The following is a 27,818-nucleotide window of genomic DNA, read 5'->3' as shown; positions in this document are numbered from 1 at the left end:
GGGAGTCTGACAACCAATCAGGATACTCTTCCTGTGCCCCAGAAAGGTCAAAGCTCAGAAAAATCATAAAACCAGGGAGCACACAGGATCTCAGGCCCTTTTCTGTTCAGGAACTCAAGCCATGTGATCCTGACCACCATTAAACCATCTTTCCAAGCAGCCTCCATGTTTCCAGTGTCTTTGTCCCCACTTGGAACTGAACCCAGATGGATATTTCTTCCAACAATACCATATAAATTTTGTAACTTGGCAGGTTTCTTAACCTTCTTGGTTTAGCTTTGAAAGCATCTGTACAGAAAAAGTGTTACATATATTATCTCAGAAGGTAGAGGCCATAAGGAAACACTTATGCTATACTTACAAGATGCCAATACATCGTTTACTATGTACTACCAATACTACACTATAGTTTATATTTACTAAACTATAATATAGCATACTTGTTTGAGAGTTAGCATGATCCATCATCCCAACCACTGTAGTTTTGTGAAATGTTTTAATATGATTTAGTATTAAATCTAAGCTACCTGTACTATATTAATTATTTAATACTTACTGCATGTATGAACATCTGTTCCTTAAATTTAAACCTATTCTGTTCATCTGTGGTATCTCAATGGCTTAGAAATTGATTTCTAGAAAGTGCTTAGATATACAATCCATGAAAAGGCAAGGCAGTAACATTTGGGTATTTTTGCTGAAGAACTGCCACAGAGCAAGAAAGTAACCACATCCAAACAACAGAGCAGCAGCAGTAAATAAAACTTCAAACTGCCTAACAGATATAAGATTGAAATAGCAGTAGCAATTCGTATAACTGAGCAATGGAAAACTCCATGGAACAAAACTGCTCACGTTAAGCTCTGAGTAGGTAAAGGCAGTGTTGAATTTAGATTTGATGAGCCCCTTGTTAAAAAATTACACCATAAATGTGTGTGTCAAAACAGAACTTGTCAAAAAAAAAACCCAATTGAAAATATGTACCTAATAAGGTGAAAAATACATTTCTTTCAGGGATCTGTTCTCAGAAGTTCTGTTCAATGTAAAGGCGAAATCAACAGAAAATTTGGGCTTAAAATGTTTATTACAGTACACATAAAAAGCCACACTAAATTGTACAAGCCAAACAAAAACCCCAACTCAACCTTGAAATGTTGTGAGGTCCTTCAGATTGTAAACCCCTAAATTGTAATTTGCTTAGTTCAAGCCTAAATCCGGCATCGGGTAAAGGAAGAAAAACAGATTGGCTTTCGCAAAACGTGTAACGACGCCTCCCCCCACTTCCCCCCAAAAGCATCCGCACACACACAAAGCAGAGGTCTTGTGGCAGAGCGGGCAAAAGGCCGACAGGTGGCGCTGCCTCAAGCACGGGCAAAAGCATCGAAGCCTGAGCCGCCGATGATCACCAGAAGCAACAATCGCCGCGTCAAAGCAGACGCGTTTTAGACGCGGATCCCTCCGCTGGTCTTCTCCGCGGTGAAGCGCTGCCGGAGAAGCGCCGGCGGGACAATGGAAACACAGGCGCAAGGTGCGTGGCTTAGCTGGTCCTTCTGTGAAAGCCGCGTGCGTTTGTTTCCATTCTTCTTGTCAGAGGATTTTCAGCCTTTCTTCCCCCCCCCCCCTTCGCTTTCTGCTCGGTATTGGTTTTTTCGGAGGGCGGAGTGGATGGCAATCAAAGCTTAGACCTCTTACTCTGGTTGCAACAAGCAGAGAAAGTTCTGAAAAGAACTTTCCTCTTGCAAAATAATCATAATCGTAATAGACGAGAGAGAAAGGAACGGTGTTCTAGAATAAACCATTGTTTCTTTTCTGTGGATCTTCGAAGGTTCGGAAGTAGAACCCGCGTTTTGTCTGAAGATACATTTTGGGGGTGGGGGTTGAGCTCCCTGGAATAACTCAGTCCGCAGGATTTTAATAACGGTGCATGGCTCGGTCGGTTGCTCTTGCCTGACAACTACTAGCTTGAACCATAAGCGGTCCACTGATGAAAAAAAAACTAAGAATTTGTTCTTCTGGGTCTTCTTCAGTCCAACCTAATGCCGTTGTTTTTTTCGGCAGCAAGGGCATGCTGTCGTTTGGCGCCCTGCAGCAGAAGCCCAAAGCCCTAAAGTGGCGTCCTCCGTTACTTTTACTCTCCTGTTAAGAAGCGCAGCCTGGTAAATATTGATTTCTAATTCTTTGCTAATTAGATTCGAGCCCGAAGCACCGAAAGAGCCATGGCAAAGCGCTGACGACACTCTCCCGTTGCAGTTTCCCCTTGAAAAGGCTCCTGTGTAATTCTTAAAACGTGCGTTCAAATACAGTAAAAGTTAAGAAAACAGCAACTCATTTTCTTCTTTATCACTTCGGGTTTTTGTCAGTTGCAAAGCAAAGCTCCTTTGTTGACTTGGTGAATTAGAATGTGATCCATTGTTTACCTAAGGCTTTCTATGAGCGTCGGGAAGGCGCTTACTTTCAAATCACCTTCTAAGCCCCCCCCCCCCCCAATGTATTATGGAGTATGGCTTTGATGTATTAAAGACGATTGTTTCCATAAGAGCTACTTACAGCACTGTCTCTTAAGGAGTTTTGCTTGGATTGCTGTGTAACAGGTTTGGCAATAGAAACTAAATGTCAGAATATCTCTTAAAATCTTTGTTCCTTGTACCACTTGCTTCTTTTTGGTCAGTGAACTTTATGAACTAGAGCTTGTGTTGTTTGCTGCTTCTGTTTTACATCCCTATTTTCATGCCTGCATTTTGTTAATAAATGCCTCTTACTAGTGGAGAGAGATCTAGTTAAATTAGAGCTCTTCCATGGAGCGTTTGCTTGGTAATGACCTCTGTCCTATTGTAGAGAGTATAATCCTCTTCTTGTGACTCCATTAGTTACATCAATATCACTTTCTAAACCCAAGAAATCATTGAGGAAGGCTTTTTATATTACTCCTTTTAAAAGAGCGTTGTTCAGAAAATTTTAGCCAGTACCATTTGCCATTTTGCATATATGTTTGAATATTTCTGAAAGAAACTAATTGTATAACATTTTGCCAACTAACTTATAGGGATAATTTTACACTGCCATGTTGTGAGTAAAAAAATGAACACTGGAAACAAGTTTGCAAAACAAAAGAAGTTGTTTTAAGTGAATACATTCGCTCATTATTGTTTAGTTTTAATAAAGGGGTTGAATGCAATTTTGCACAATATCACGGTTGAATAATTATTTATATTTCTACCAAGGGCTCCTTGTGCTGAGTGAGATTTCTTTCCAAGTAAAGCATGCATTGCATCAGATCAGACTGAAAAAGTGTACAATCAATGCAGTTTAAACATGAATGTTTTGATAATGCATGCAATTATTCTCAAATAATTGAAAGAAACCTGTTTCACTGTGTTTATTCATCCTTCAGAGTCATTGTTAGTTGCAACTGTCAGCTTTCTGTTGAAACTCATGGATTTCAGTGGGACTTGCTGGGGAGAGCATGCTTTGGATGCCTACTTCACATTTTTAATCTTAGACTGTGATGTGTAACTGACATGATAGTGATCATCCAGAAAAATGAGTTGTGGTTTCTGGATGGGGCAGAGCCAGCATCTGGGTTCTGGATCCTCCAGAAAAGCCAGAGCCATTTTTTAATGAGTGCCTTCTCTCTGGTTCATAAACCTTTTCCTCTCAAAATATTCACAGATATGAGAGATTTATGAGTGATCACAGTTTTATTTTGGAGTTCTGTTCTGTGTGGCATTTAGTTACTATTTATTAAGCTAAATAACACGATTAGGACACCTTCAGTACACTTTTCTAACAGAAAGTTGCCAAAATGATTTCAATAGTTAAACTTCGTTATGAAGGATTACCCAGAATTCATTTAATGCTTGTGCTGGCTGCTAATATGCTTCCCACACATTATGAGGTGTTAATGTAAAGCCTATAAAAGATTTTTTTTTAATGTTTATTGTTTTGAGTTGTGAAAAGGTTGCAAGAAGAAGAAAACATTGTACAGTTCACTGCCTCCTGAGGGAATAAGCATTTTCAAGTACCAGGCATTCTTCTGAAATCTTTTGTAGAGTGGTGTGAAGGATTTTGAATAGTGATGAAAAGATTTTGAGCTGTGGGTTCTCAGTTTCTTGAACAATTCTTATTCAGACATTATCATAATGATGTTTGGTTATCATTTTCACTTTCTGTCCACTTGATATATGATATCCATCTAATATTGGAGGGTACTTCCAGAATAAAAGAATAGCTTCCTTGCAAAGATCATTAGAAATGAGTTCCAACATGTAACGGGTGTATCTGCCTTTCCAGGAGTTGAATGTTCAGAGCTCCTAATAGTCTATTTAAAAAAATAATAATAATCAAAAACCAGAATCAATAATCAGAACAAACATTATTTTTGCTAATCTAGTTCAGAAGAACTGACTGATCTGGAAGGTGCGTTGCGTAGAGCAGGGGTGTGAAACACATGGTGTCACATCATCACATGATGTATCGTAATTTTCCCCCCCTTTGCTAAACTGGGAGTGGGCCAGCCCCCGATTTAGCAAAGGGCCCGTTTAACACCTCTGATTTAGAGGAAAGAGTAGGAATACAAAGAACTTGCTGAGTCCAAGTTGATAACCTTTTGCATTGGTGACAAATTTATCCAGATGAAAAAGAATCTTCCACTCTTTTTAAGTATTAATAGCAATTGTCAAGGAGCATTCAATCTATTGACTGTTGTTTGTGTTTTCAGGACAAACATTCAAAGAGAAAACGAGAAAGATTAAATCTCCAAGTAATGTTAAATTAAGTAGAAAGGAACGTGGATTACAATCTCCAGAGTGCATTACTAAATGACAAAACATGGGGGGGGGGGCAAATGTCCAAAGGAAGTAACTTTCTTGAACTTAGAAAGTTCTGTGTTTCTTAGGAATATATTAAAAACAGGTCATATTTCTTTTCTTCTATCCAGAGAGATCCTCAGACATGATTGGAAAAATCAAGATGTCCCAGAGATGCTTTTTCAAGAGGCAATTGGACTTTCTTTGTTTCACTTTTCATCCAAGAAGCTTCTTGGAAAAGAAGCAAAACGTCTTCAAAGAAAAACAAAGGAAATCCAGTTGACTCTTCAAAAAGTACCTTTGGGACAACCATGACCTGGATCACCTTGAATCTCCATAGACAAAAATCAAGATTGCAGCCTCAACTATACAATCAGAGATCTACCCTTTTTACATACATCACGACATGAAATGTAAACGTAGATAAATTGTAAATGTAGAATGCATGTAAAAAGGGAACGGGGCTTTGGATGCATGGGTGGAACAGCCATCTTGAGTTTTTTAACACCATCCCTGTGGATACCCCTTCTCCCACCCTCAATTAGTGACAGATATTGGGCAGTGCTGCTGTATGCCAATGATTCAGCATTTCCGTCATTTATCCAAGTGGGCTTAGGAGATTTCTGTAAGCTTTAGTGGAATATTGTGCTTCATTATATTCAATGACTCCAAAACCAACACTATGCTCTTCTTGGGAGACCGAGTTGCATTAACCTGAGTGACAAATTAGAAATAATCAATCTGAACAAGTTCCGGTTTTTAAATATCTTGGCATAATTTCCCAAGCTTCCAGAAGCTAGAGGGAACAAATCAGATCCATCTTTGCCAAAGCTAACAGCAGTGTTAAGGCAATTCTAGGCTTTTTCCATTCTAAAGTGGGTAGATGCATGCTTGCCACTGCTGAGTTTTTAAAAGCTAAAATTATATCCCAGATGTCCTACAGTGCTCTTGTGTGCATTTACACTGAACTACAAGCCCCAAGACATTGTTCAGTCTAAGTCTTTATGAGCACTTTTCTAGGTCCCATGCTGGGTCTCAAATGCCTTAATCTACATGGAAACCCTTTAGAGGCAAGAGGCCACAGTTGCCTCCTCTTTTATGAGCTTTACTTTTTGTTCTCTAATGGCTCACTGACCCTGTTAATTCTTGATGAATTTTCATCAAGGTGGAAAGTGAAAACTCTTAGCTGACCTGTGTGGTTACAGCCTGTCTTTTTTCTACTTCCCCTGGATTTAAAAAAACTCTTGGAAAGTTTTCAATATCATGTGGCAGAGGGATTTGGGCACTTTAGCCAATCACCCACTAGTAGGTTTCAATCCATAACTACTTTATTTATTATTTATTTATTTATTTATTTATTTATTAAATTTGTATACCGCCCTTCTCCCAAAGGACTCAGGGCGGTTCACAGCCAAGTAAAATAGACAATATATAAATACAATTAAAATGCAATTAAAAAACTTATTAAAATTGGCCACAATTAAAATTTAAAGCTAAAACCCATTTAAAAACCCATAAATTTAAAAACTAACCCAGGCCAGCGCAGATGAATAGGTAGGTTTTAAGCTCGCGGCGAAAGGTTCGGAGGTCCGGAAGTTGGCGAAGTCCTGGGGGGAGTTCGTTCCAGAGGGCGGGAGCCCCCACAGAGAAGGCCCTTCCCCTGGGCGTCGCCAGACGACACTGTCGCGCTGACGGCACCCTGAGGAGTCCCTCTCTGTGAGAGCGCACGGGTCGGTGAGAGGTATTCGGTAGCAGCAGGCGGTCCCGTAAATAACCCAACAGCTTGGGTTAATAATAAAAATTATTTCCAACAGCTTATTCATCCTTATTTGTCCAGCACATTGCAGAGTGTTTACTTCGTCTCATTACAATGCTTTACCTTCTGCTGTACTAGAAGGGAGGTTCTGTTCAGTAGAATCCCATTCACCAAGAAATGCAGCCCTGGTTACTTATGTTTTCTTCTGTTGCTTTTGCAATAATGTATGTCCTGGTAAGGGCAGGTGACTCAGTGGCTAAGATGCTGAGCTTGTTGATCGAAAGGTTAGCAGGTCAGCGGTTCGAATCCCTAGTGCCACGTAATGGGATGAGCTCCCATTATTTGTCCCAGCTTCTGCCAACCTAGCAGTTCGAAAGCATGTAAAAAATGCAAGTAGAAAAATAGGGACCACCTTTGGTGGGAAGGCACGGGAAGGCGTTCCGTGCGCCTTTGGCATTAAGTCATGCTGGCCACATGACCATGGAGACATTTTCGGACAGCGCTGGCTCTTTGGCTTTGAAATGGAGATGAGCACTGCCCTCTAGAGTCAGGAACGACTAGCATATATGTGCAAGGGGAGCCTTTACCTTATGTCCTAGTAAATGGCAGGAGAAGTCTCCATTTCCTGCAACAACCAAGAAGGAACCTATTGGTTAATATGAGAAACAAAATGCTAGATTAAAATGGACCCTGGCCTGATCCAGTATAGTTTATATTTGTAGAGGAAATTATTGTTCATCTAAAACCTATTAGTGCTGAGTGAAATATAATAAATGATTGTTTCTTTCTTATTTATTTGATGTATATCTCCATTCCTACCAATGAATAATGCTCAAGGCAGTTAGCAGTAAAAAAAATGCCTAATTAAATTTTGGATTCTTGTATTTCATAGAAAAATGTGAACTGATTATGTTTAAATCCTTTCTGTTAACCTAGCTGATATGCTGTTTAATGTTTACTTCATTGGTACAGCAATGCCTAATTAGAGCTGCAGTCCTAATCAGCTACATTACTGTGTGGTTTCACTAAGCGCAACCAGTAAATCTAATAACAAGTCTCAAACTTCTTTGCCTATTGTTATTTGATTTAATTATTTGGATGCCATCAAGTTGGGCCCAGCCATTGGCAACTATAAAAATCAATATCCACCATCTCAACCTGATCTGAAAACCTGTAGCTCTTCTAAGGGGATAACAACGATCTCTTGATTCCACTCATACTCCTTGTCTTTCCTTTCTTCTACTTGCAAGTCATACTTCTACGTCATCATACATTTGCATTACATGCCCCCAAATTAGTTTCTGCATGCTACTCATCACTTCCAGGGATCAGTCAGTCTTTATTTAATCCAGGACTGATTGATGGGTTCTTTTAATAATTATTAATCCATAATTGAAATCATCTGGGTTCCTGCTCTTTCTAAATACACAGCTTTTACAACTATCCATTGTTAGCGGAAAAACATTCCTTTATCTTCATTTTATCATCCTGATCTTCATTTGTCATAGAAATATTCTTCCTGTATAAGTTTGTTCATATTTGCCGGTAGTTATTCCTGACCCAAGAAGACAACACTGCCACTTCTTTGCCACAAACTACAGAGCTATTGCAAAAAATTGGGTGACTGGTAAATGGCAGCAAAGAGATGGAGGTCAATTTGGGTATGCTCCTTCCCAAGTATGGGTAATAGCACCATGAAGTCAGTTTGTTTCTGTCTTTAGAAGTAAGAACTGACGTATCTTAATACTGACTCTTCTCACCTCCAAAATCTGTGTTCTGACAATGAATTGTTTTCTCTTTTCTGAATTTTTTAATTGTTCTTAAGAGCTGGTTCCATTTATATAGTTAATATTAGTCTGATCAATTACAGGGAATTGGTCTTTTCATTGCTCTCAGTGTAAGGTTTATCATTGAAATAAAGTGGTGTACAGAAAAAGTATTTTCAGAAGCATGATGTTGCTACATCACTTTTAATATTAAACTACCGTGCAGTAGCAGTTTGCTATATTAGTTTAAGGAGCAGAACAAGAAGTACAGTAACTTTGTATGATATTATTGCATATAATGACAGGAAATGATGTAATTGGCTTTTATTAACTTCCCTTAAGGTTGGCATTTCAACCAGAATACACAAAGAAATGTGAAGGCATTTCGTAGCGGTAACTATCTGAACTGAATAGCTCTTTGGAAATTACACAGATGCTCTGCTTCCTTCCAAAGTTCTTTTGTTATTTCTTTTGAATATATTTTGTGCCATTTAAATCATCGTAAGGTCTAAATTAATGAGTTGTACAAAGTAATGATTATGAGGGAAGGTTGTATATGTGATGTAGAAAAAATAAATTTTAGATCTGGCAGCAAAGAATTGAACATATGTTAGCTGGTCAACATGTACTGTTCTCTGCAGAAAATTTGGATCCGATATATTGCAGCACGTTTACAATCTTTAAGCTTCATAAATTTTCACCATGTCTCAAAAACCTTTGGTTCTATTTTTAAAACTATATTCAAGCTATTTATTATAAAATAATAAAGTACATAATCTTGAGTAAATTAAATCATATGATCAAACGAGTTGACAATCTATAAAGTTAACATCAAAAACATCATTAAAAAAGGACAACAAAGAATGTTCTTTCTGCGCCAACTCAGTAAGCTCAAACTGCCCAAGGAGCTGCTGATTCAGTTCTATAGAGGAATTATTGAGTCTGTCATTTGCACCTCTATAACTGTCTGGTTCGGTTCTGCAACCCAACAAGAAAAACACAGACTTCAGAGGATAATTAGAACTGCAGAAAAAATAATTGCTACCAACCTGCCTTCCATTGAGGACCTGTATACTGCACTAATCAAGAAGAGGGCCGTGAAAATATTTACAGATCCCTCGCATCCTGGACATAAACTGTTTCAATTCCTACCCTCAAAACGACGCTATAGAGCACTGCACACCAGAACAACTAGACACAAGAACAGTTTTTTCCCGAAGGCCATCACTCTGCTAAACAAATAATTCCATCAACACTGTCAAACTATTTACTGAATCTGCACTACTATTATTTATTTATTATTTAAATTTTATTAATTATTAATCGTTTCATAGTTCCCATCACCAATCTCTTTCCATTTATGACTGTATTACTATAACTTGTTGCTGGCAATCCTTATGATTTATATTGATATATTGACCATCAATTGTGTTGTAAATGTTGTACCTTGATGAACGTATCTTTTCTTTTATGTACACTGAGAGCATATGCACCAAGACAAATTCCTTGTGTGTCCAATCACACTTGGCCAATAAAAATTCTATTCTATTCTATTCTATTCTATTCTATTCTATTCTATTCTATTCTATTCTATTCTATTCTATTCTATTCTATATGGAAAACTGGATATGAGAATGCTAAGGATAAGTCTTATCTGAGCTTGAGAATATTTACTGGGTAGTCTTGGACAGCCTAATGTATATCAAATTGTTCACGTTCTCTATTAACACAAGGAGCACACTCTACACTGTAAATTACTTAAATTGCTTCTATTCATGTTATAAATATATTTCCAGAGAGTTGGACTTGTATGCCTGTTTATACTTTCAAGATTTATACACTAATGCTTATTCCTTACAGCTAGCCCTTGACTAACATCAGCTCATTTAGTGACCATTCGAAGTTAGAACAGCATTGGAAAAATGACCTTTTTCACACTTATGACCATTTCAGTTTCCCCATGTGATCGCCTTTTGTGACCTTATGACTAGCAAAGTCAATGGGGAAGCCAGATTCACTTAATAACTATATTACTAACTTAACAACTGCAGTGATTCACTTAATAACTATGACAAGAAAGATCATAAAATGGGACAAAACTCACTGAACAAATGTCTCGCTTAGCAGCAGAAATTTTGTCTGTACGTCAAGGACTATCTGTATTTGTGTTATCTTTATGTCTCCCCACTATCACTTGTCCAAGAAGACCCAGGAATCAAGCTTGCTTTGAAGGAGCCCATATATTTTCACTCTTTTCTGTGTTATTTTCAAAGGTCTGTTAGAAAAACAAACATTCCATGAGACAGATGAAGACACCATCACTGATGTTGATTTGACCAATGTGATTTCTGAAGAAGAGCGAGAAGAATTAAAAGTTGAAGTAATCAAGGTAATTTTATTTGACCATTATACATCATTTTAAATCGAATGGGGGTTTTTTTTTAGGCTTTTACAATTTTTTCACTTTCTAATATTTTTGGTCACTTAGTTGTGTGAAGCTATTGGATTATAATTACTAGTAGCCCTGGTTAAAGCAGATTATCTGGAACTTTGGGGTTAAGATTCAGATCTGGCTATGGGATCAAAATTGCAGTGATTGCTCTTGTTGATAAACTTTGGTACAACTGAGGTAGAGGGATATAGTTATCCCAATCATCTTGGACACTATTAACCACAATATCGTCCTCCTAGATTAGGGGTGTCAAACTCAAGGCCCGCAGACCAGATCTAGTCCACGGGGTGCTTAGATCAGGCCAGTGATGAAATTTAAAAATTTTCCCTACCAGTTCTGTGGGCATTGCTTGATGGGCGTACCTTGGTGGTCATGTGACTGGGTGGGTGTGGCTTGGTGGTCATGTGACCGGGAATCTCAACTATCACACTTTACACAAAAATAACACAAAAGCTACACAACTGACTCACAATGCAAAAGCAGCTGGACTTCACACAAAATGGTCCCTGCAACAAGCAGGAACCTCACAGAGTCACAGAGAGCTCAAAAACAAACTATCATACTTTACACAAAAATACCAATTGGGCAATAGGTATAAAAAATGCTTTATAAATGTATAATCATAAGATGTTATAGAGGAATGAAATAGATAATGTGTAATAGATAGCTATAAAGTGTAATGAATATAAAAATTGGTTTGCAATATATAAAATGTATATGTATATAGTTTGGTTAAAAGAATAAATGGATGTTATCAAAGTTGCTGGTATCGGAAAGCTGCAAAAATGTAACAATGATTTTTAACGATGTAAATGCTGAATAAAAACTGTTTTTAAAAATATGCTTTAAAAGGTAAAAAAAAAAGTTTGAGGATGGCGTGGCACAACTGATTGTCACAGCTGATTGTTAGAACCTTTTTTTTACTTTTTTAAAGCATTTTTTTACTACCTATTGCCCGAACAGGTAGTAAAAAAATGCTAAAAAAAAAAAAGTTCAGACAATGTGTCACATGATCATGGGAACTTTTTTTTTACTTTTTAAAGCATTTTTTTTACTACTGGTTCGTCCGAACTGGTAGCATTTCACTCCTGGATCTGGACCACAGGGCCACCGTGGAAACAGTGAAGGACTGGCCCGCAGTGCCTCTGCCAGTGAAAATGGAGCTCAGGAGGGCTGTGAGCTCTGTTTTCGCTGGCAGAGGGTAGGAGGATCCCCCCCAGCCCCACCTGGGCCACCACAGTTGCCCCCACACAAGTGATGTTGAGCTGGCCACGCCCACTCTGGCCATACCCACTCTGCCATCCAATGTCAAACACAACCCTGATGTGTCCCTCAATGAAATCGAGTTTGACACCCCTGTCCTAGATTGTCTGTCAGAATTGGAAAATGGGAGCTACTGTTTTTCAGTTGGTTCCCTGAAAGTTCAGTTGGTCAGATTCAGCATATGTTTTGCTGGAGCCACGTCACACCCAATAGTTTGAGGAACCACGATTATCCATTCCTGGTCACTTGATTATTCTTGTGTATCTGTTTATTATTTATAAAATTGAGTCAAAATCAAGTACAAAGTATTTTATGTTTAGCTCTATAAATGTTTATTCTCCATTGTTTCCTTCTCACCGATGTGAGGTGAGGTTAAGGCCTTTATCCTTAAAGCACATGCCATAGTACAAATTGTTTTGTAGTCTTTGTGATTATGGAATCTAGGTCAATTCCGATCTTAGAACATTCATAACATTCAGATGCCGTACTGTTTCATTGTTTCAAAGAAGTGCCCTGGAGATTTGCCTTCAGAAATGATTGAAACTTCTCCAAATTTACCAATTTTCTAAAGAGTCAATGAAGCTTATTTAGATTAGCTGTTACCCTTCCATTGGAAGCTATGGATCTCCTGGCTCTCCACACTTTTGCAAACAGTCAGTAATTAAAGATACTATTTATTTATTTATTAAACCTGACAAATTCTCCAAAAGTAATAAACACTGTAAATATTATACTCATAACTGGTCCTCTTTCTCCTCACCAACTCTACCACATTATAACACATGAAGTTGGGGCTACCAGATCAGGTTACAGAAATTAGATGACTAGCAGATTGCACTCTGAAGGTATTGCTCCAAGCCAGTGCTCATCTGAATTTTTGCAGGTTAGATCTGGTAGATCTAGATCAGGGGTGTCAAACTCGCAGCAAGCGGATGGGATGCATCACGTGCTGGCTACGTCCACCTCCCAGTTCAGCAAAGGGGGGAAAAGTCATGTCACGTGACAACATGGCGTCACGAGTTTGAGACGCCTGATCTAGATGAAGCAGAATTCCTATCGATACCAGATAGTTTTATTGTAACCCTAAATTTTAGATCCCATTCTTTCTCAGCTTAGATCTTTTTAAGACTCCTTCTTCTAACCATGCTGGCTTATAATGCATGAGTCAGTTTTTTAATTGTTTATATAGACTGTTACCTAAATTTCCCAACCATTGTTTAAAGAGACATGTGTATATAGAGATCCCTGTGTATAACAATCCATAGTTCACTAGTGCATGATTTCTTGATATTTACAGAACCTTTACTCATTTCAGGATTTTTAAAAGGATGCTGAAATGGATAATAAATAAGCAGGCAAACAGGCTGCTTTATGTTTATTTGCCAACTGGTTTTCAACTGTTCCATTCATTTTTGCCTTTTATCTATGTTTGTATATTAAGTCAAGTATCATAGGAAGATATGTGCCCAACCCCTAGAAGATTCAGATATCATACTAGAATTGCTCAGAAGTTTTGAATGGGAAATTTTTAGATTTGAAACAGCTTGTTCCAACCTTACTGGAAGAGATGCAATGCCATCTCAGCCATTCCAGGAAGATTTAGAGCTTGAAAATGGTGTATTGAGCTCATGGAGCTATTTGATTCTGGAATGGCTAGAACAGCTCTGTAGTGCAGGATAGTTCAAATTTTGCATTTCTTTATATCTCCATGTAAATGTTACCACCTACAGTGCATCTTGCTTTGTGATATTACGTAAGATTAATTGGGTTTGGTGGTTGTTTTTATTTATTTTTATGCTCTGGCATAGAGAGTTTTTGAATGGAATATTTTTTTAAATTATTAATCTCATGGTCCATAAAGTGAGGTTTTATTCGGAGTTGTCATAACAATGAGGAGTACATACAATAATTATCTTTATCTTGCTGATAGTTTATTTTCCGCCTATGAGACACAGAAAAACCCCATGTTTTCAGCATATCCCATGGCTTTTATCAGATTTCAGGGGAAACTACACAGCATCACCTTCTGGAGCTCTTATCACCCACACTGCCCTTGTTCTAGAGCCACCTTGCTTTCTTCCTACCAACTCCACCCCTCTCTTTCCTTTTCCTGATGCTCTGATAATTATGCTGTACTTGTCACAAGTGGCCAAGTATCGGGAAGACAAACCTTTTATTCTTTTTCATTTAATCCAATTAGACAACTCTACAAAACAGCAACAATAACAACCCCAAGACCCTTTTTGGAGATATGAAAATAACCTTGGCAGTAGTTGCTTTGTTGCTGGAGTGCACCCATGATTGACTATGATATCCTTTTTGCCTGCCATAAGTTTAGGCTTTTATAGTGCTGCTACTTCTTCCTTCATGGACAGTTTTAGTCATTAATTTTCAGAGAAAAAAAGTCAGGCCAGCAGTCACTCAACTGTGGGATACTTTAGGGTTCAGTTCTCCTCTTTCAGGATTTAATATCTATATTAACCCACTGGGAGACATCAACTGTTAGTTAGGAGTTTGGTATCATCTGTATGCTGATGATAGAGCTTTGGTACAACTCATTCCTACTATGCCAGAGTGAACAGGTGATGCTATGGAAGTCTTATCCCAGTTCCTGGCGGGAGTATAACAGATTAAACTTTTAACCCAAACAGGACAAAGCTACTCTTTTGTTGTTCAAGGTTCTCAGCCAGCTCCAGTCAAGTCTTAACTCAAGCATTACTCCCTTGAGGGCCTTTCTGAAGTTACCAATCCTCCTACAGGGGGATTTTTATCCATCTTCAGGCATCTTGTAACAGTAATTGTAATCCTCATCATCGCATCAGTGGTGAGATTCAATTTTTTTTACTACCGGTTCTGTGGGCATGGCTTGGTGGCGTGGCAGGGGGACGATACTGTAAACTCTCCATTCCCTCCCCACTCCAGGGGAAGGTTACTGCAAAATTCCCCTTTACCTTCCGATCGGGAGGCAGAGAATAGATGGGGGCAGGGCCAGTCAGAGGTGGCATTTACTGGTTCTCCAAACTACTCAAAATTTCCACTACCGGTTCTCCAGAACTGGTCAGAACCTGCTAAATACCACCTCTGCAATGCATGCATAAATTACAGCAGTGTGATGTACATGGAGATGCCTTTGAAGATCATCTGGAAGCTACAAATTGCCGTGACCTAATTGTCACCAGGAGCAGAGTGCAGTTCAAGTAACTGGCCTATAAAGCTCAGCATTGCTTGGTATCAAGGTATTTTCAGGACCATTTTCTCCAACTAGAATTATTCTGTCCAGTGCAAACCTAGATAGTGCAAATGTCTAGTAATCCATGCTTGGGAGTGGGGCTAAACCAGGACACTATACAGTTCTAGCACTGACACTAGCAAACACATTGGAGCTTAAATTACCCTCCATTTTTCCAACCTTTTCCAAATTATGGAATATTCTGTAACTGTCATAGGATTGTTATACTACGGTTATCACTAATTCAGAGTGATAGGCTGCAAAGATATTGTATGGGCACTATAAATATCAATGTAAATGATTTACTGCGAATGTTTAAATATTTTACTGTGGATGGTTTATTGTTTTTCTGCTGTTTATATCATGGTTGTATAATTGCTGTAATTCATCATAAACCATAATGAAATTGGTGGCATGAAAATCTGATAAATACGTCATTGATCAGCCTTTTTTTTTTCCTTGATAGTTTAGGAGTTCCAGGACTATGGGTCCCTGCCTTTGCACCACTAAAGTCCAGCCTTAACATAACCATTGCTGAGATTTGCCATATAATGATGCGTATTTTAAAAAATTGTAATAAGCCATTTCACCCCATCGTTTCTGCATGAATATTCTTTAATTTTGGCATTCTTTAAGTGGATAAAAGCAATATATATTTGTAGGCATTATTGTATTTAAGGAAAGTGTGCCACTTAAAATTAATGGGCATGAACAACAAGGAGTAATGATCCAAGCATTTCCTTTGCTTTATTCCTTATATGCAGCTGGAGGATGAAATTGCAACTTTACGTCAAGTTTTAGCAGCCAAAGAGAAGCACCTTGTGGAAATAAAGCAAAAACTGGGCCTCAATCTGATGAATGAGCTGAAGCAGAACTTCAGCAAAAGCTGGCATGATGTGCAAACTACGACTGCGTGAGTGCAAATTCGCCTTCTTCTTTCCTCTAGCTATTACTCAATATAACTTGCATAGGCATCCAGAACTTGGAGTGGAACCGATTTGATTCCTACAACTTAATTTTTATCTACCACTCTTATCACCTGGAATGCTCTTTTATTGGCTTGGTCTTTCTCATGGAGCACTTTTGAGGTTCATGACAAAAGAAGTATCAAATCTGCCAATTTACACTCTTCGAAATAATTGTGGAATGCCTAACTTATGTGGGATGCTTTGCATCTTTTTGGGGAAATGGAGTTGTTTTTTAGCTACCACCTGTCAATGAAAATCCATTGAAATTAATTTGTCAGGTACAGAAAAGCCTGAGCCTGCTATGTTGCAAGGTTGCATTGCAGTATAGAGAAATCTCCCTTTTTTGTTACATTAATTGAAGGAAATATACCAGACGCTTTAGAATGAATATTGGATATTATTTTTTGGACAACCTAACTCCATTTGACTTTCAAAAAATGCATTGTAGATAGATGGGCCTATCTGAGTCCAAGCAGATATATATTTTAATGACAGCACCAGCAATTTAATGGATGGGAAATTTAAAAACAACCATGAGATATTGCTTGCATCCCTGTTCAGTTTTTCATTATCTCTCTGCAAAGAAGCTAGTTTCACACACACTTTTGTAATGCATGACAGGCACCCACTTGATACACCAGACTTTGTTTTTCTTCAATTAGTCTTTATTAATTATAATGACCTATTGAAGTTTCTAGATTCATGGAGTAGGTAATGCATTTCCATCTGCCTTTAAATGGTTTCCAACCTTTAATCAGTTGCTCCAATATTCTTAATAAAAAAATCATGCACCTGGAAACTTCTCTTTTCCAATTACTATCTTACGTGTTCATGGCAAATGTTAATATTCTGCAAACACTTAATTGCAGTAGAAATGGTAAGGTTTAACTCTGTTACATTCTTAGTTTCCTATTTAATGTAATCATCCACTTTCCATCAAAAATATAATTCTGATGATTACTTCATTGTTGCCTAGAAACTTTTAAATGGATTAAGGCTCAGCTGGACTTATTTAAGACTTTGAAATTAATTGAAAGAATCCTTCCTCGTGGGAGATTTTTTCTGCTTACATGCTGAGACTAATAAAACGCTTCGAAAAGTTGGACACAAGAGGGCACTAGATGGCTATTTTAAGAGAAGTGTTTGATATATGCATGCAAGAAGTTTTTATATTATTCAACTTTATAGCAGAATGAGAAGGTATTATTGAAGAGGAACAATTCTGTTGCTGAAAACTGAAGTTGACTTAGAAGTGCTTTAAAAATTACAGCCTATGGGAAGGAGATGGAAATAATGGTTTACAAGTTAAATTGGATGATGTCTTAAACATTACAAAAAGATAGACACATAATGATTTGGAATACTATCCTATACTGGATTTACCTGTGTTTCCCCGAAAATAAGACTCTATCATATTTGAACCCTGAAATAAGTGGTTGGCCTTATTTTCGAGGAAGTTTTATTATTTTGGGGCGTATTGAGCAAGACAGGGCTCCTCCTGCTGTCTTATCTGATTTCCAGCTCTTTCTCCCTAACCAGAGGAAATGGCGAAATGGCGTTGAAATATTTTGGGGGAGGGCTTATTTTTTTTGGGGGGGCTTATTTTAGCGCATGAGCTCAAAAGCCCGATTGGGCTTATTATCAGGTGATGTCTTATTTTCAGAGAAACGGATTGGTTGGAGTTATCCCTTAAGATTGGGAGTGGATTGATCAAATTTGGTTAGAAGGAAACACAGCTGCCTAATTTTTAACATTTATTTCTAGAGGTTCTGATCCAAATATTTTTTTTTTTAATTTGAATTTATATCCCGCCCTTCTCCGAAGACTCAGGGCGGCTTACAATGTGTTAAGCAATAGTCTTCATCCATTTGTATATTATACAAAGTCAACTTTTATTGCCCCCAACAATCTGGGTCCTCATTTTACCTACCTTATAAAGGATGGAAGGCTGAGTCAACCTTGGGCCTGGTGGGACTTGAAAATTTTTACTTCTTTCAGGTTGCTTTCTAAATGTTTGAGTTATTGACAAATATTTTGGGGTGCCCATTGACATAATCATGATCAATCATGATCATAATCATGATCAATGGGCACTCCACTCCAGGAGAAGGATACTGTAAAATTTCCATTCTCACCCCACTCCAGGGGAAGGATACTGTAAAATCCCTCTGCATTCCAGGGGAAGGATACTGTAAAATCTCCATTCCACCCCACTCCAGAGGAAGGATACTGCAAAATCTCCATTCCCACCCTACTCCAGGGGAAGGATACTACAAAATCCTCATTCCCACCCCACTTTGGGGCCAGTCAGAAGTGGTATTTTCCGGTTCTCTGAACTACTCAAAATTTCTGTTACCAGTTCTCCAGAACCTGCTGGATTTCACCCCTGGGTCAGAGTAAAAGAAAGAATAGTAGTAACAGTGTTTGAGTATGAGCATATACCTCCAGCATAGGTACAAAGGTAAAGATAAATTGTATTATTGAGCATACTCAGCAAATACAATTGACTAAAATTGACTTGCGGGTTTCTAGATTTTAAAACAGTTTTCCAGCTGTATTGAAAAATGAAAACAACAAATTAAAGCATGAACTATAAATCAGTCATGTGCAAATTTAAGAAGATTGTGATATGCATTGTGTTGGCTGTTTTAAGAGGAAAAGCAGAATTCCTTTTAACGTGAATCTGTTCAATCAATTCTGCAGTTAGTGAGCTGTGACTGAAATGGCTATTCTTGTTTTTTCCCCTCTAATGTTGATATTGTAGTTGACATTTTATTTTTGAAATGTTCAGTGCAATAATTTTGATTAGCCATCAAATGAATTTCCTAGCTATGTGAGAATTTTAACCAGTATAATGCTTTACGCATGTGTACAACACAGATCAATCTGACTGATGTGCATCATACCAATGAACTCTGATGGCCTGACATGTACTTAGTGATACTTGGGGATGTATGCTGTTGCTCACTCTTGAACCAATCTTCACAAACTGCAGTATAAGACAATAGAATTCTAGGCTGTTTCTCTTTTAGCTAAGTAATCATATTTTTAATGCTCCCCCCCATTTCATTCTTCAATATGGATAACTACAGTGGTGGGATTCAGCCAGTTTGCACCACTTCGGGAGAACCGGTTGTTAACTTTCTGAGCAGTTTGGCAAACTGGTTGTTGGAAGAAATCATTAGGGCAGAGAACCAGTTGTTAAATTACTTGAATCCCACCACTGGATAACTAGCAATTAACATATTAAGTTGCATATTATTTTAGTCCATGGTTATGAATGTCCTAAGGAAGTTGATGTATAAGCTTCTTGATCTTTTTAGTTTAGAGCATATCTAGTAAAGACTGTAAGCTTTGAAAACCACTTGAAAGTGTTTTGGAATGTGAGAGCAGAAATACAGTGCTCTTAAATCTCTTAAAACTACTGTCTTTTTCAGTTTTCTGTGTGATTCTCAAAAAAGGATCTGGATGCTTTAATAAGTGATTCATTAAAGCATTCATATCTTCATTGCAATTCATTAAAGTGACCATATTATTTTCCAAACTTGCATGGAAAAGCTGCTGTTAGGAATTTCAAACAATGCACAACCATATTTAGGAGCATAATAATAATTTGAAAGAATGACTAACCCCTTTTAGACATAGATACAACTCGTTTACCCTTTTTGTAACTCAGTTTGCACTTTGGCTCCCAATTCCTATAATAGAATGTTGGCTTCTTGCTTTCAGTTTATGATATGCTGATACCTTAAGGGCACAAAAAATGAATCTTTGTTCTTAGTTAGGATTGCTATTTACGTTGTGCTAGGTATAAGAAGACTCAAGAAACTCTAACTCAAGCAGGGCAAAAGGCTACAGCAGCTATCAGCACCGTTGGAACAGTTATCAGCAAGAAGTTTGGAGATATGAGGTATGCCAGTATGGATTTAATTTAAAGGATAAAATTTAGTTCCTCCTGGTTATTCTTCAATTTACTAGCTTTGCAAAATTGAATCATAGTTAAATTAACTTTCATTTTTCCTGTTTTTTCGTAAAGTAAATTGCTACCTTATTAAGATACATTTCTGATTTAACTCCTAGAAAATTGACAATGGCACCAAAAGCTTAAGTCCAGTTTGCTAATTCTTATTAGTATATGTATAGCTGGGCCACAAAAACTGTATTAGCTTAATTCTTTTCATGGATGGAATCTTAAAGGACTAGTATTTTGAAGAATAACTATCTATGGTGATTCTCAATCATCCAGGTCATGATTGTCCCAAAGGTGCTTTTTCAAAAGGCAACTGGAGTTCAGTTCTGCCTTCAGTGCTTCAGAACTGAAGTCAGAACTGAAGATGCTTCTTGGATTAGAAGTGAAACATCTTCAAGGAAAAAACCAAGTCCTTTAAAAAAGTACCTTTCGGATTAAGAATAACTAGTTTACCTCCAAACTCTTAGAAATGCCATGTACAGTGACGACTGCACACATTCCTAAACAATTAGAATGTTAGAACTTGTAAAACCGTCAGTATCTTCATTCATCATTTTCAGTGGACTGCTCCATGGCGGATCTTTTAGTCAGAATTGTCTTTCATAGAAAATCAGGTTTGATTATTAGACATTTCAAGGTTGAGCTGACTGATGAAATAGGAAGGTGATCTGTTCCAGGTTTTTAAGCTTGTTAGGCAACTAGTTTTAATTTTGTATTTGCTTAGTTACTTATTGCCAAGGTTTTAGGAGTTTGGTAGGAATGAGGTGAAAGACATTGGACATAGGTCCAAGATGAAAGGATTAACAACCTTTTTCAAAGAGATAATTCCTAATCTTCAGAACAATAGCTGGCAGTAAAAAAAGTTGCCCATGGCTTGACCTATAGATTGCAAGTTATCTTCCATCATCTTAAGTGGAACATCCTATGTTGACTTTAATTTATATTGTTGGATCTGAGACTTCTCCAATTCAGTATTGAGGGTTGACACTTTCATCTCCAGCTCAAACAAAGCCAGTCTTGGCTAATTTTTGCCCATATTAGCTGTTGATTTTGCCTTAGCTATGTCTCCCCTTTTTCTAATGGAAAAGAATTATTTGAATGAGGATAATTTACTGTGCAGCTCTCTAATATAATTCCAACTAATAGTACATACATTTTACCATGGTTATTTGCCACTTGATAAATAATGTAGCACAAAATAGTTGTGTCTCGTTTGTTCTTAAAAATAATAATGGAGATCTGATATTAATAGCGAGCTTTGAAAAGGTAAAGATAAATAGGTCACATTAAAATAATATATAAATATTCTTATATTAATGATGAAACTGGCTAATTTTTATAGCATCAGGGTTCAGGAAATGATTTATTATGTGACATTGAATCAGTGTTGATTCTTAGTGTTCACGTAGTTTGATTTTTTCTATGTTTATGTCATCAAGGAGTTGATTCAATTTAAATCATTACTGTTTTCTCTTTCGTTAGTTGACATAATTTATGCCACTGAATTATATATGACAAAAGTGCAGTCTAGCAAGTAAGCTCTGCCATTGAATGCTTTCATTTCTTACAGTGGAATTGGCTTGAAATTATCTTGCAAGTCCTGCTGAATTCCTGTTGGAAGCCCAGCCAGATGTAGTTGATTAATTAATTCATTAATTAAACTAAGGTTTCTGTGCCACTCCATTCTAAATTGGCTCTGAGAAGCAAACAAAACTTGGTGATCCTAACCTATCCCATGCTTTTAATTTCACTTAATTTTATGCATACTTAACTGAAACTAACTGGCTCACCTACAGTATATATTTATGTTGCATATGTTGCAACTGATTTGATTTATAGATACAATTTTTAAAACAATATAGTTGATTTAAGGAATGAAGATGCATTCTGAGCTAAGACATTCTTCTTTTGTTATTTAATTACCGGAGCTGATGATGATGATAATAATGGTCTATTAAATTTCTGCCCTCTTTGTTTTAGGAGTATTAAATAGTTCTGAACATTGCAAACTTCATTTAACAGACACAAATTATTTGAAATGTTACAGTTTGACTGCTAGCGCCTTCTGAGAACAAGTTTTCAAAATCGTGTTCTTATTAGAAACATATTTGAGATTGCAAATATTGATAGTTATAGGGCTGTATAAAGCATTGGAAAGGGGAGCTAAGCAGAGGGCTTTCTACAAATTAGGCATCACTTTTCAAAGTCTGAAAGCACCTGGGTGGTACATTGACCTTGGCTGGGACGGATGGAAGAACATTCATTCATTCATTCATTCATTCATTCAGCTGGTGCTTTTCATGTGCTAACATACTTCATGAAATATGTTAGCACATGCAAAGCAAAATACCATTTTCACATGTTTTCTGTTCATGAAAAATACTGTAAATATTGTTCAAATCCTCTTGGCACTGAGTAGACTGTTGGGTTTTGAAAAAATTTCCGTAGCTATATACCCATGCTTAATTCTTCCTGATTTTTCCTTATGCTGCTGATCCAGATCACATTCCCTTGGGTAAGGTGACTACATATTGCTACTACTTCTTGTTCTCTCTCTGTCTCTCAGTTTCTTATTTGTAAGCCATCCATTGTGCATTCAGAAAACATTGAAATTATATGAAGAGTGCCAAAATACATCCCCAAAATTGCTTTGGCTTATCTGTGGATAGACTTATCCATGAGTATATGTGGTAATACTTTTTAGAACATGCCATATTTCCCAAACATACTTGTGAATAAGTCCCACCTGCAGATAAACATATCCTAACTTTTTAAACCAAAATACCATGAAAAATGCAAGTTGGCTTACCCGTTGGTATATCGGGGACATACATACTGTAAATATTTGGCAGTGTTTCTTATTATGACAATTCCCCTTTGGGAGGTTATTGCTTTAACTAAAACATTTTTTTATATATAGCTAGATTAAACAGCTAGATTAAACAGTATAGAGACTGCTAAGGACTGAAAAAAATATCTGCAAACATTATTGAGAAAGTTGCTAATTTGATACTTAGGAAAATTTAAAACTTAAAACTTTGGTAACGCTTCCAAAGTAAATATGCATGTATTGGTCTAAGTATAAGTATCCATGATACTATAATTATAGCTTGGCACTTTCCAGCTGCCTGAAAGCTTGTTTCTTTCTGAAAAATGGAAACAATTGAGTTTGCTCTAAATCTGTCCTGTTTCCCATTTTTAGAATATTTACGAGCAGGATGTCTCCAGATTGTATTGATTTGACTTATATAGGAGGTAGCGTTCTGTCTTCTGTCTTCTCCTTATTGTTGCAGTGTTTTAAAAGGAGGGTTAGACCCAAGAAGTGTTCCCCCCTCCTCCTTCTCCTCTTTCACCACCTCCTCCTCCTCCCATTTGACAAAAGACTACATGAACTTTCATAAATATAGATAAAGACCCAGGTAGCAGGATCTTTAAAATAGAGCCCCTTTCAGAGACAAGTGTTTTACTTTTCAGTCCCTCAAAATACTGTGTTTATTAAAGGTAACCATTAACTTAAAACCTATTCATCTTATCTTAGAAGTAATGCATTATAGGACTTAACCAAACTAAACTGGTTTAGAACTATTGCTCTTCTTCCCCGTTAGTATCTTAATCATACCCTTCCTTCCTGCTGTTGCTATTGGCAGTCCCTAGACTACTCCTGATAGGCACAATTAGAATGTTATACCGTACTATCCCCATCTAGCTATAGTCCATCCATCAATTAAAGCCAAATGAAGTAGATTAAAGTGTCACCACGGAAGAGCTTCCATTAAATTCTGACAGCGGACTGTTGTATTTTAGTGAGATTCCAAAGTAGCTTTTCATCAGTGAGCATGCTCTTAGAATGTAAACTACAATAGTCTACTGCTAGATGTGATCCATGTGAAATCAATATAGCTGCAAACCTGTAATCGCTGTGTATTTTCTCTTCTTTTTCATGCTTTTGCAAAGCAGGTATTCTATCCGCCATTCCATGAGTATGCCTGCTATGAGGTAACTACGGTTATATATCCAATGGTATTGTAATTATAAAAATATTTAATCCTACAACCTTTATATTGAATATTAGGAATGTTTTGCATAATAGTGTTTTCCATTTTTTCTGATACATTTTTGGTTAAAGAAAATGTGTGAGGCTCGGAGTCATTAAGAGACCCTCTTGTTTAGCTGAGATGGAAACTTATTGGCAAAAGAATATTGCACTGAGTAGTGGCAGTAATTGATGATGGAGAATGGAAAACATTCCCTATTTTAGCAGTGCCTTAGAACAAAAATGTTTGAAAACATTTGTTTGTACCTTATGTATGTTATATTTAGAGAAAATGGGAAGCATCCTTGAAGGGAAGGGCACCCATTACATTTTTTATCTTATTTTTTATTCTCAAAGTTTCTAAGGCCAAAGCCCCAGTCAGATCGTTTTAATTCAGAAACAAACTCGATTCTAATTCCTGGCTAGAGTCTCTGTGTTTCAGTTTCATTTACTAACATTGCCTACATGCCACAGTACATTCACATCAACAATCTAATTCTCCTAGAACAATGCCAGAAGTGAATGCTCTGCAAAAAGGATTTGAATCAATTTTATGGCATCAGCCTTCCAACTGAATAGAATAGAATAGAATAGAATAGAATAGAATAGAATAGAATAGAATATTTTATTGGCTAAGTGTGATTGGACACACAAGGAATTTGTCTTGATGCATACGCTCTCAGTATACATAAAAGAAAAAATACCTTCATCAAGGTACAACACTTACAACACTTAATGATGGTCATAGGGTACAAATTTAACACTTAATGATACAACACTTAATGATAATCATAGGCTACAAATAAGCAATCAGGAAACAATCAATATCAATATAAGTCATAAGGATTACCAACAACAAAGTTACAGTCATATAATCATAAGTGGAAGGAGATGGGTGAAGTGTTTTTCCTATGCAAAGAATTGAAATACAGTACCCTCCGAACATCATTATTTCTCCAATACAGAGTCTCAGTCCAAGCTGTCCAGATTTCCATAGATTTGTATCAAGTACCTTTCTTTCTTCTTGAAGAATGATGTCTGGGAAAATAGGGCCACAAAGAATTTGTATGGTGATGTGGGCTAAATAGATGTCCAAGTATTTCAGAATAATTCATGTCATTCTTGGTGCCCCATGTAAACATACTGCACTTTTCTTCTAAATGGGGTACTTTAAACTTTTAAATATTGACTAAGGAAATGAACACGATTAAATACTAACAAATACTGGTCTTCGTTTTGTCCTTTTAAGGAATTCTCCTACATTCAAATCCTTTGAAGAAAAGATTGAAACCACTGTTACAAGCATTAAGGTAAAGATAAGAATAAAGGGGAAAGGGATTAGGGGAAGCACGCAAACTCTTAAGAAAAACCTTGGGAAAAGTTGGTCAGTTGTCATTGTTGGTACTTGTGTTATAAGCAAACTAGATGTTCACATGGTTCCTTCTTTGAAATCCCAGTGCATTTTTAACCCCAGTGTTGTTTATCAATTGGAATACTTGGTTCAAGAGCAAGCCATATTTTCAGTAGGACTTAGATCAGTAGAACTCAGATCTGTGGTCAGGTCATGTACATTTTCCCCCCAGGGTTCTTGGTAATTTCTGTTACTCAAGTAAGTTCCTTGTTTTCCCCATGGGACTAATTTGCCCAAAGTGTAACATTAGATCTCTGTGAAGGAAAGCAGATGAATTCATAACCAACTTTGCATTTAAGAACTATCTTGAATCAAGGAACTTCTGTCCTGCACTTCAAAATACCTAACTTAATACAAATGGTCACAATTATATAACACAAAGCTTGCCTATTTGTCGACACGAAAAAGCTCCTAATAAATTTTTACTCCGGCACAAGCTTCTTGCATTTTAAACAAGCCTCACTTGCTGCTTTGTGAGCAGGGACAATTAAAAGATAGAATGAGTTGTTACTATGCAAGGGTGCCAAATATTTCATGGTAAAAAAGGTAAAGGTTCCCCTCATATATGTGTGCTAGTTGTTCCCGACTCTAGGGAGCGGTGCTCATCTCCGTTTCTAAGCCAAAGAGCCAGTGCTGTCTGAAGAAGTCTCCATGGTCATGGAGACTAAATGTCGAAGGCACATGGAACGCTGTTACTTCCCACAAAGGTGGTTCGTTTTTCTACTTGCATTTTTTACATGCTTTCGAAGTGCTAGGTTGGCAGAAGCTGAGACAAGTAACAGGAGCCCATTATGCGGCACTAGGGATTCGAACTGCTGAACTGCCAACCATTTGAATGACAAGCTCAGCATCTTAGCCCCTGAGCCACCGCATTCCTAATTCATGGTATGATAGTCAAAATATGTAAACAGTCCAGAGGGACAAAGATGAAATTATCGATTTTAGCAAAATAAATAAATGGTTTTGTTCCTTTCAGACAAAAGTTGGAGGTACATCTCACCCTGGAGGAAACTTTGAAGAAGTTCTTAGCTCTGCGGCCAATGCCAGTGCTCGGAGCCCCATTGCAGGCAGTCGACTTTCAGAAACCGAAAAGGAGCTCCATTGTTAGGTGAGGGATTCTTTGCCCTGCTGTTTGCATATGACCGATGTATAAAATGTTTCTTTTCTCTCCAGGGCCGAGTATGAAGTTGTAGGACTGCACTGACAATATACCTAGACAGACAGTACTAGGCAGAGAGATCGGCTGGGATGCAACCAAATGGCAGCTATTGCTGCAGAAGTAACTGCAAGCTGTCCTTCTATGCTACCCATTTTATTCTATTTATGCTTACAAGTGATTTTACATTGTAACCTCTATACAGTTGTGTCAATTTTTAAAATGGCATATATATTATCTTAAGAAATTTGTCCATGTTATGTTTTTATAATGAATTTCAGAAAATAAGGTGAGATTATTATTGTATATACTGGTATAAACAACAAAGCTGTTTTTACCTGTTCTCTGTTTATGTGCCTGTTTCTGACTGTTAAAAAGAAAATCAGTCTCTTCATTATTATAGATGCCATTGGGATAAGGATTGGAACCAAAAACAATTACATTGTAAAGTTTTCTGTCTAAAGAAGCAATGATACACATGCCTTTAGTACAAAGAACTGAGGAAATATAAAAAAAACCTGTGATAATTTTGGAATAGTCAATCAGTAAAAAGTTTGGTGTATATAAACATTTCCAATTTCCTTGTAAACATGTGGCATGTAGAGATTTAATCTGATAACAATCCGAGCCAGATTATATCCATGCTTACCTGCAATTGTTTGAATTGTAATAATGTTTTTCTCTTTTCAGTTGGAGTAAAATAAGTGTGTCTATCCAAAGGACCCGAGCATATTTATATTTTTAAAGGAGAATATTTAAAATTTAAATTCTTAATTTAGGGCTGGACCTTTAAACTATGTTAAAGAAAATAATAAATCTTGTAACATAAGACTTCTGAACCTGGCAAAAAACTGCTATCTAAAAGATATGGAGCTCAATTAAATATATGCAGCATTAACCAATTTGAATTATTTGTGTTTATTTATAAATTATGTAGAGTGTGTCATGAGCAGCTATTTTTATTTTCCTATTTCACTTTTGTCCCCCTATCTTGCTGGGTTATGTGGTT

The 27,818-nt window shown here is 37.1% G+C and overlaps 1 protein-coding gene across 3 annotated transcripts; it reads left to right on the top strand.

The window, feature by feature from the left end:
• The first annotated feature begins 1,420 nt into the window (after positions 1-1,420).
• TPD52L1 (TPD52 like 1) lies at positions 1,421-27,677 on the top strand. 3 transcript variants are annotated; one of them, XM_058172391.1, is made up of 8 exons: positions 1,421-1,528; positions 10,601-10,716; positions 16,036-16,184; positions 20,048-20,149; positions 22,710-22,724; positions 24,167-24,205; positions 25,492-25,552; positions 26,630-27,677. In XM_058172391.1, exons 1-8 carry the CDS (start codon positions 1,510-1,512, stop codon positions 26,759-26,761), a joined length of 633 nt encoding a protein of 210 aa, XP_058028374.1. In that variant the 5' UTR covers positions 1,421-1,509; the 3' UTR covers positions 26,762-27,677. The 3 variants fall into 3 exon arrangements, with proteins under 3 accessions (XP_058028374.1, XP_058028378.1, XP_058028383.1); XM_058172395.1 differs by lacking the exon at positions 22,710-22,724; XM_058172400.1 differs by lacking the exons at positions 20,048-20,149; positions 22,710-22,724.
• The last annotated feature ends 141 nt before the right edge of the window (positions 27,678-27,818 follow it).

The sequence above is a fragment of the Ahaetulla prasina genome, chromosome 1 (genome assembly GCF_028640845.1).
Source record: "Ahaetulla prasina isolate Xishuangbanna chromosome 1, ASM2864084v1, whole genome shotgun sequence".
Classification (NCBI taxonomy): Eukaryota; Metazoa; Chordata; class Lepidosauria; order Squamata; family Colubridae; genus Ahaetulla; species Ahaetulla prasina.
The sequence above is the reverse complement of the archived record's forward strand: the minus strand, read 5'-3'. Positions and strand labels throughout refer to the sequence as shown.

What these genes read in the sequence shown, in the direction of transcription:
- TPD52L1 (XM_058172391.1), top strand. An exon ending in GATGTGCAAACTACGACTGC is followed by an intron (nt 16,185 to 20,047) that starts GTGAGTGCAAAT and finishes ACGTTGTGCTAG; the next exon opens with GTATAAGAAGACTCAAGAAA. An exon ending in ATGAGTATGCCTGCTATGAG is followed by an intron (nt 24,206 to 25,491) that starts GTAACTACGGTT and finishes TGTCCTTTTAAG; the next exon opens with GAATTCTCCTACATTCAAAT.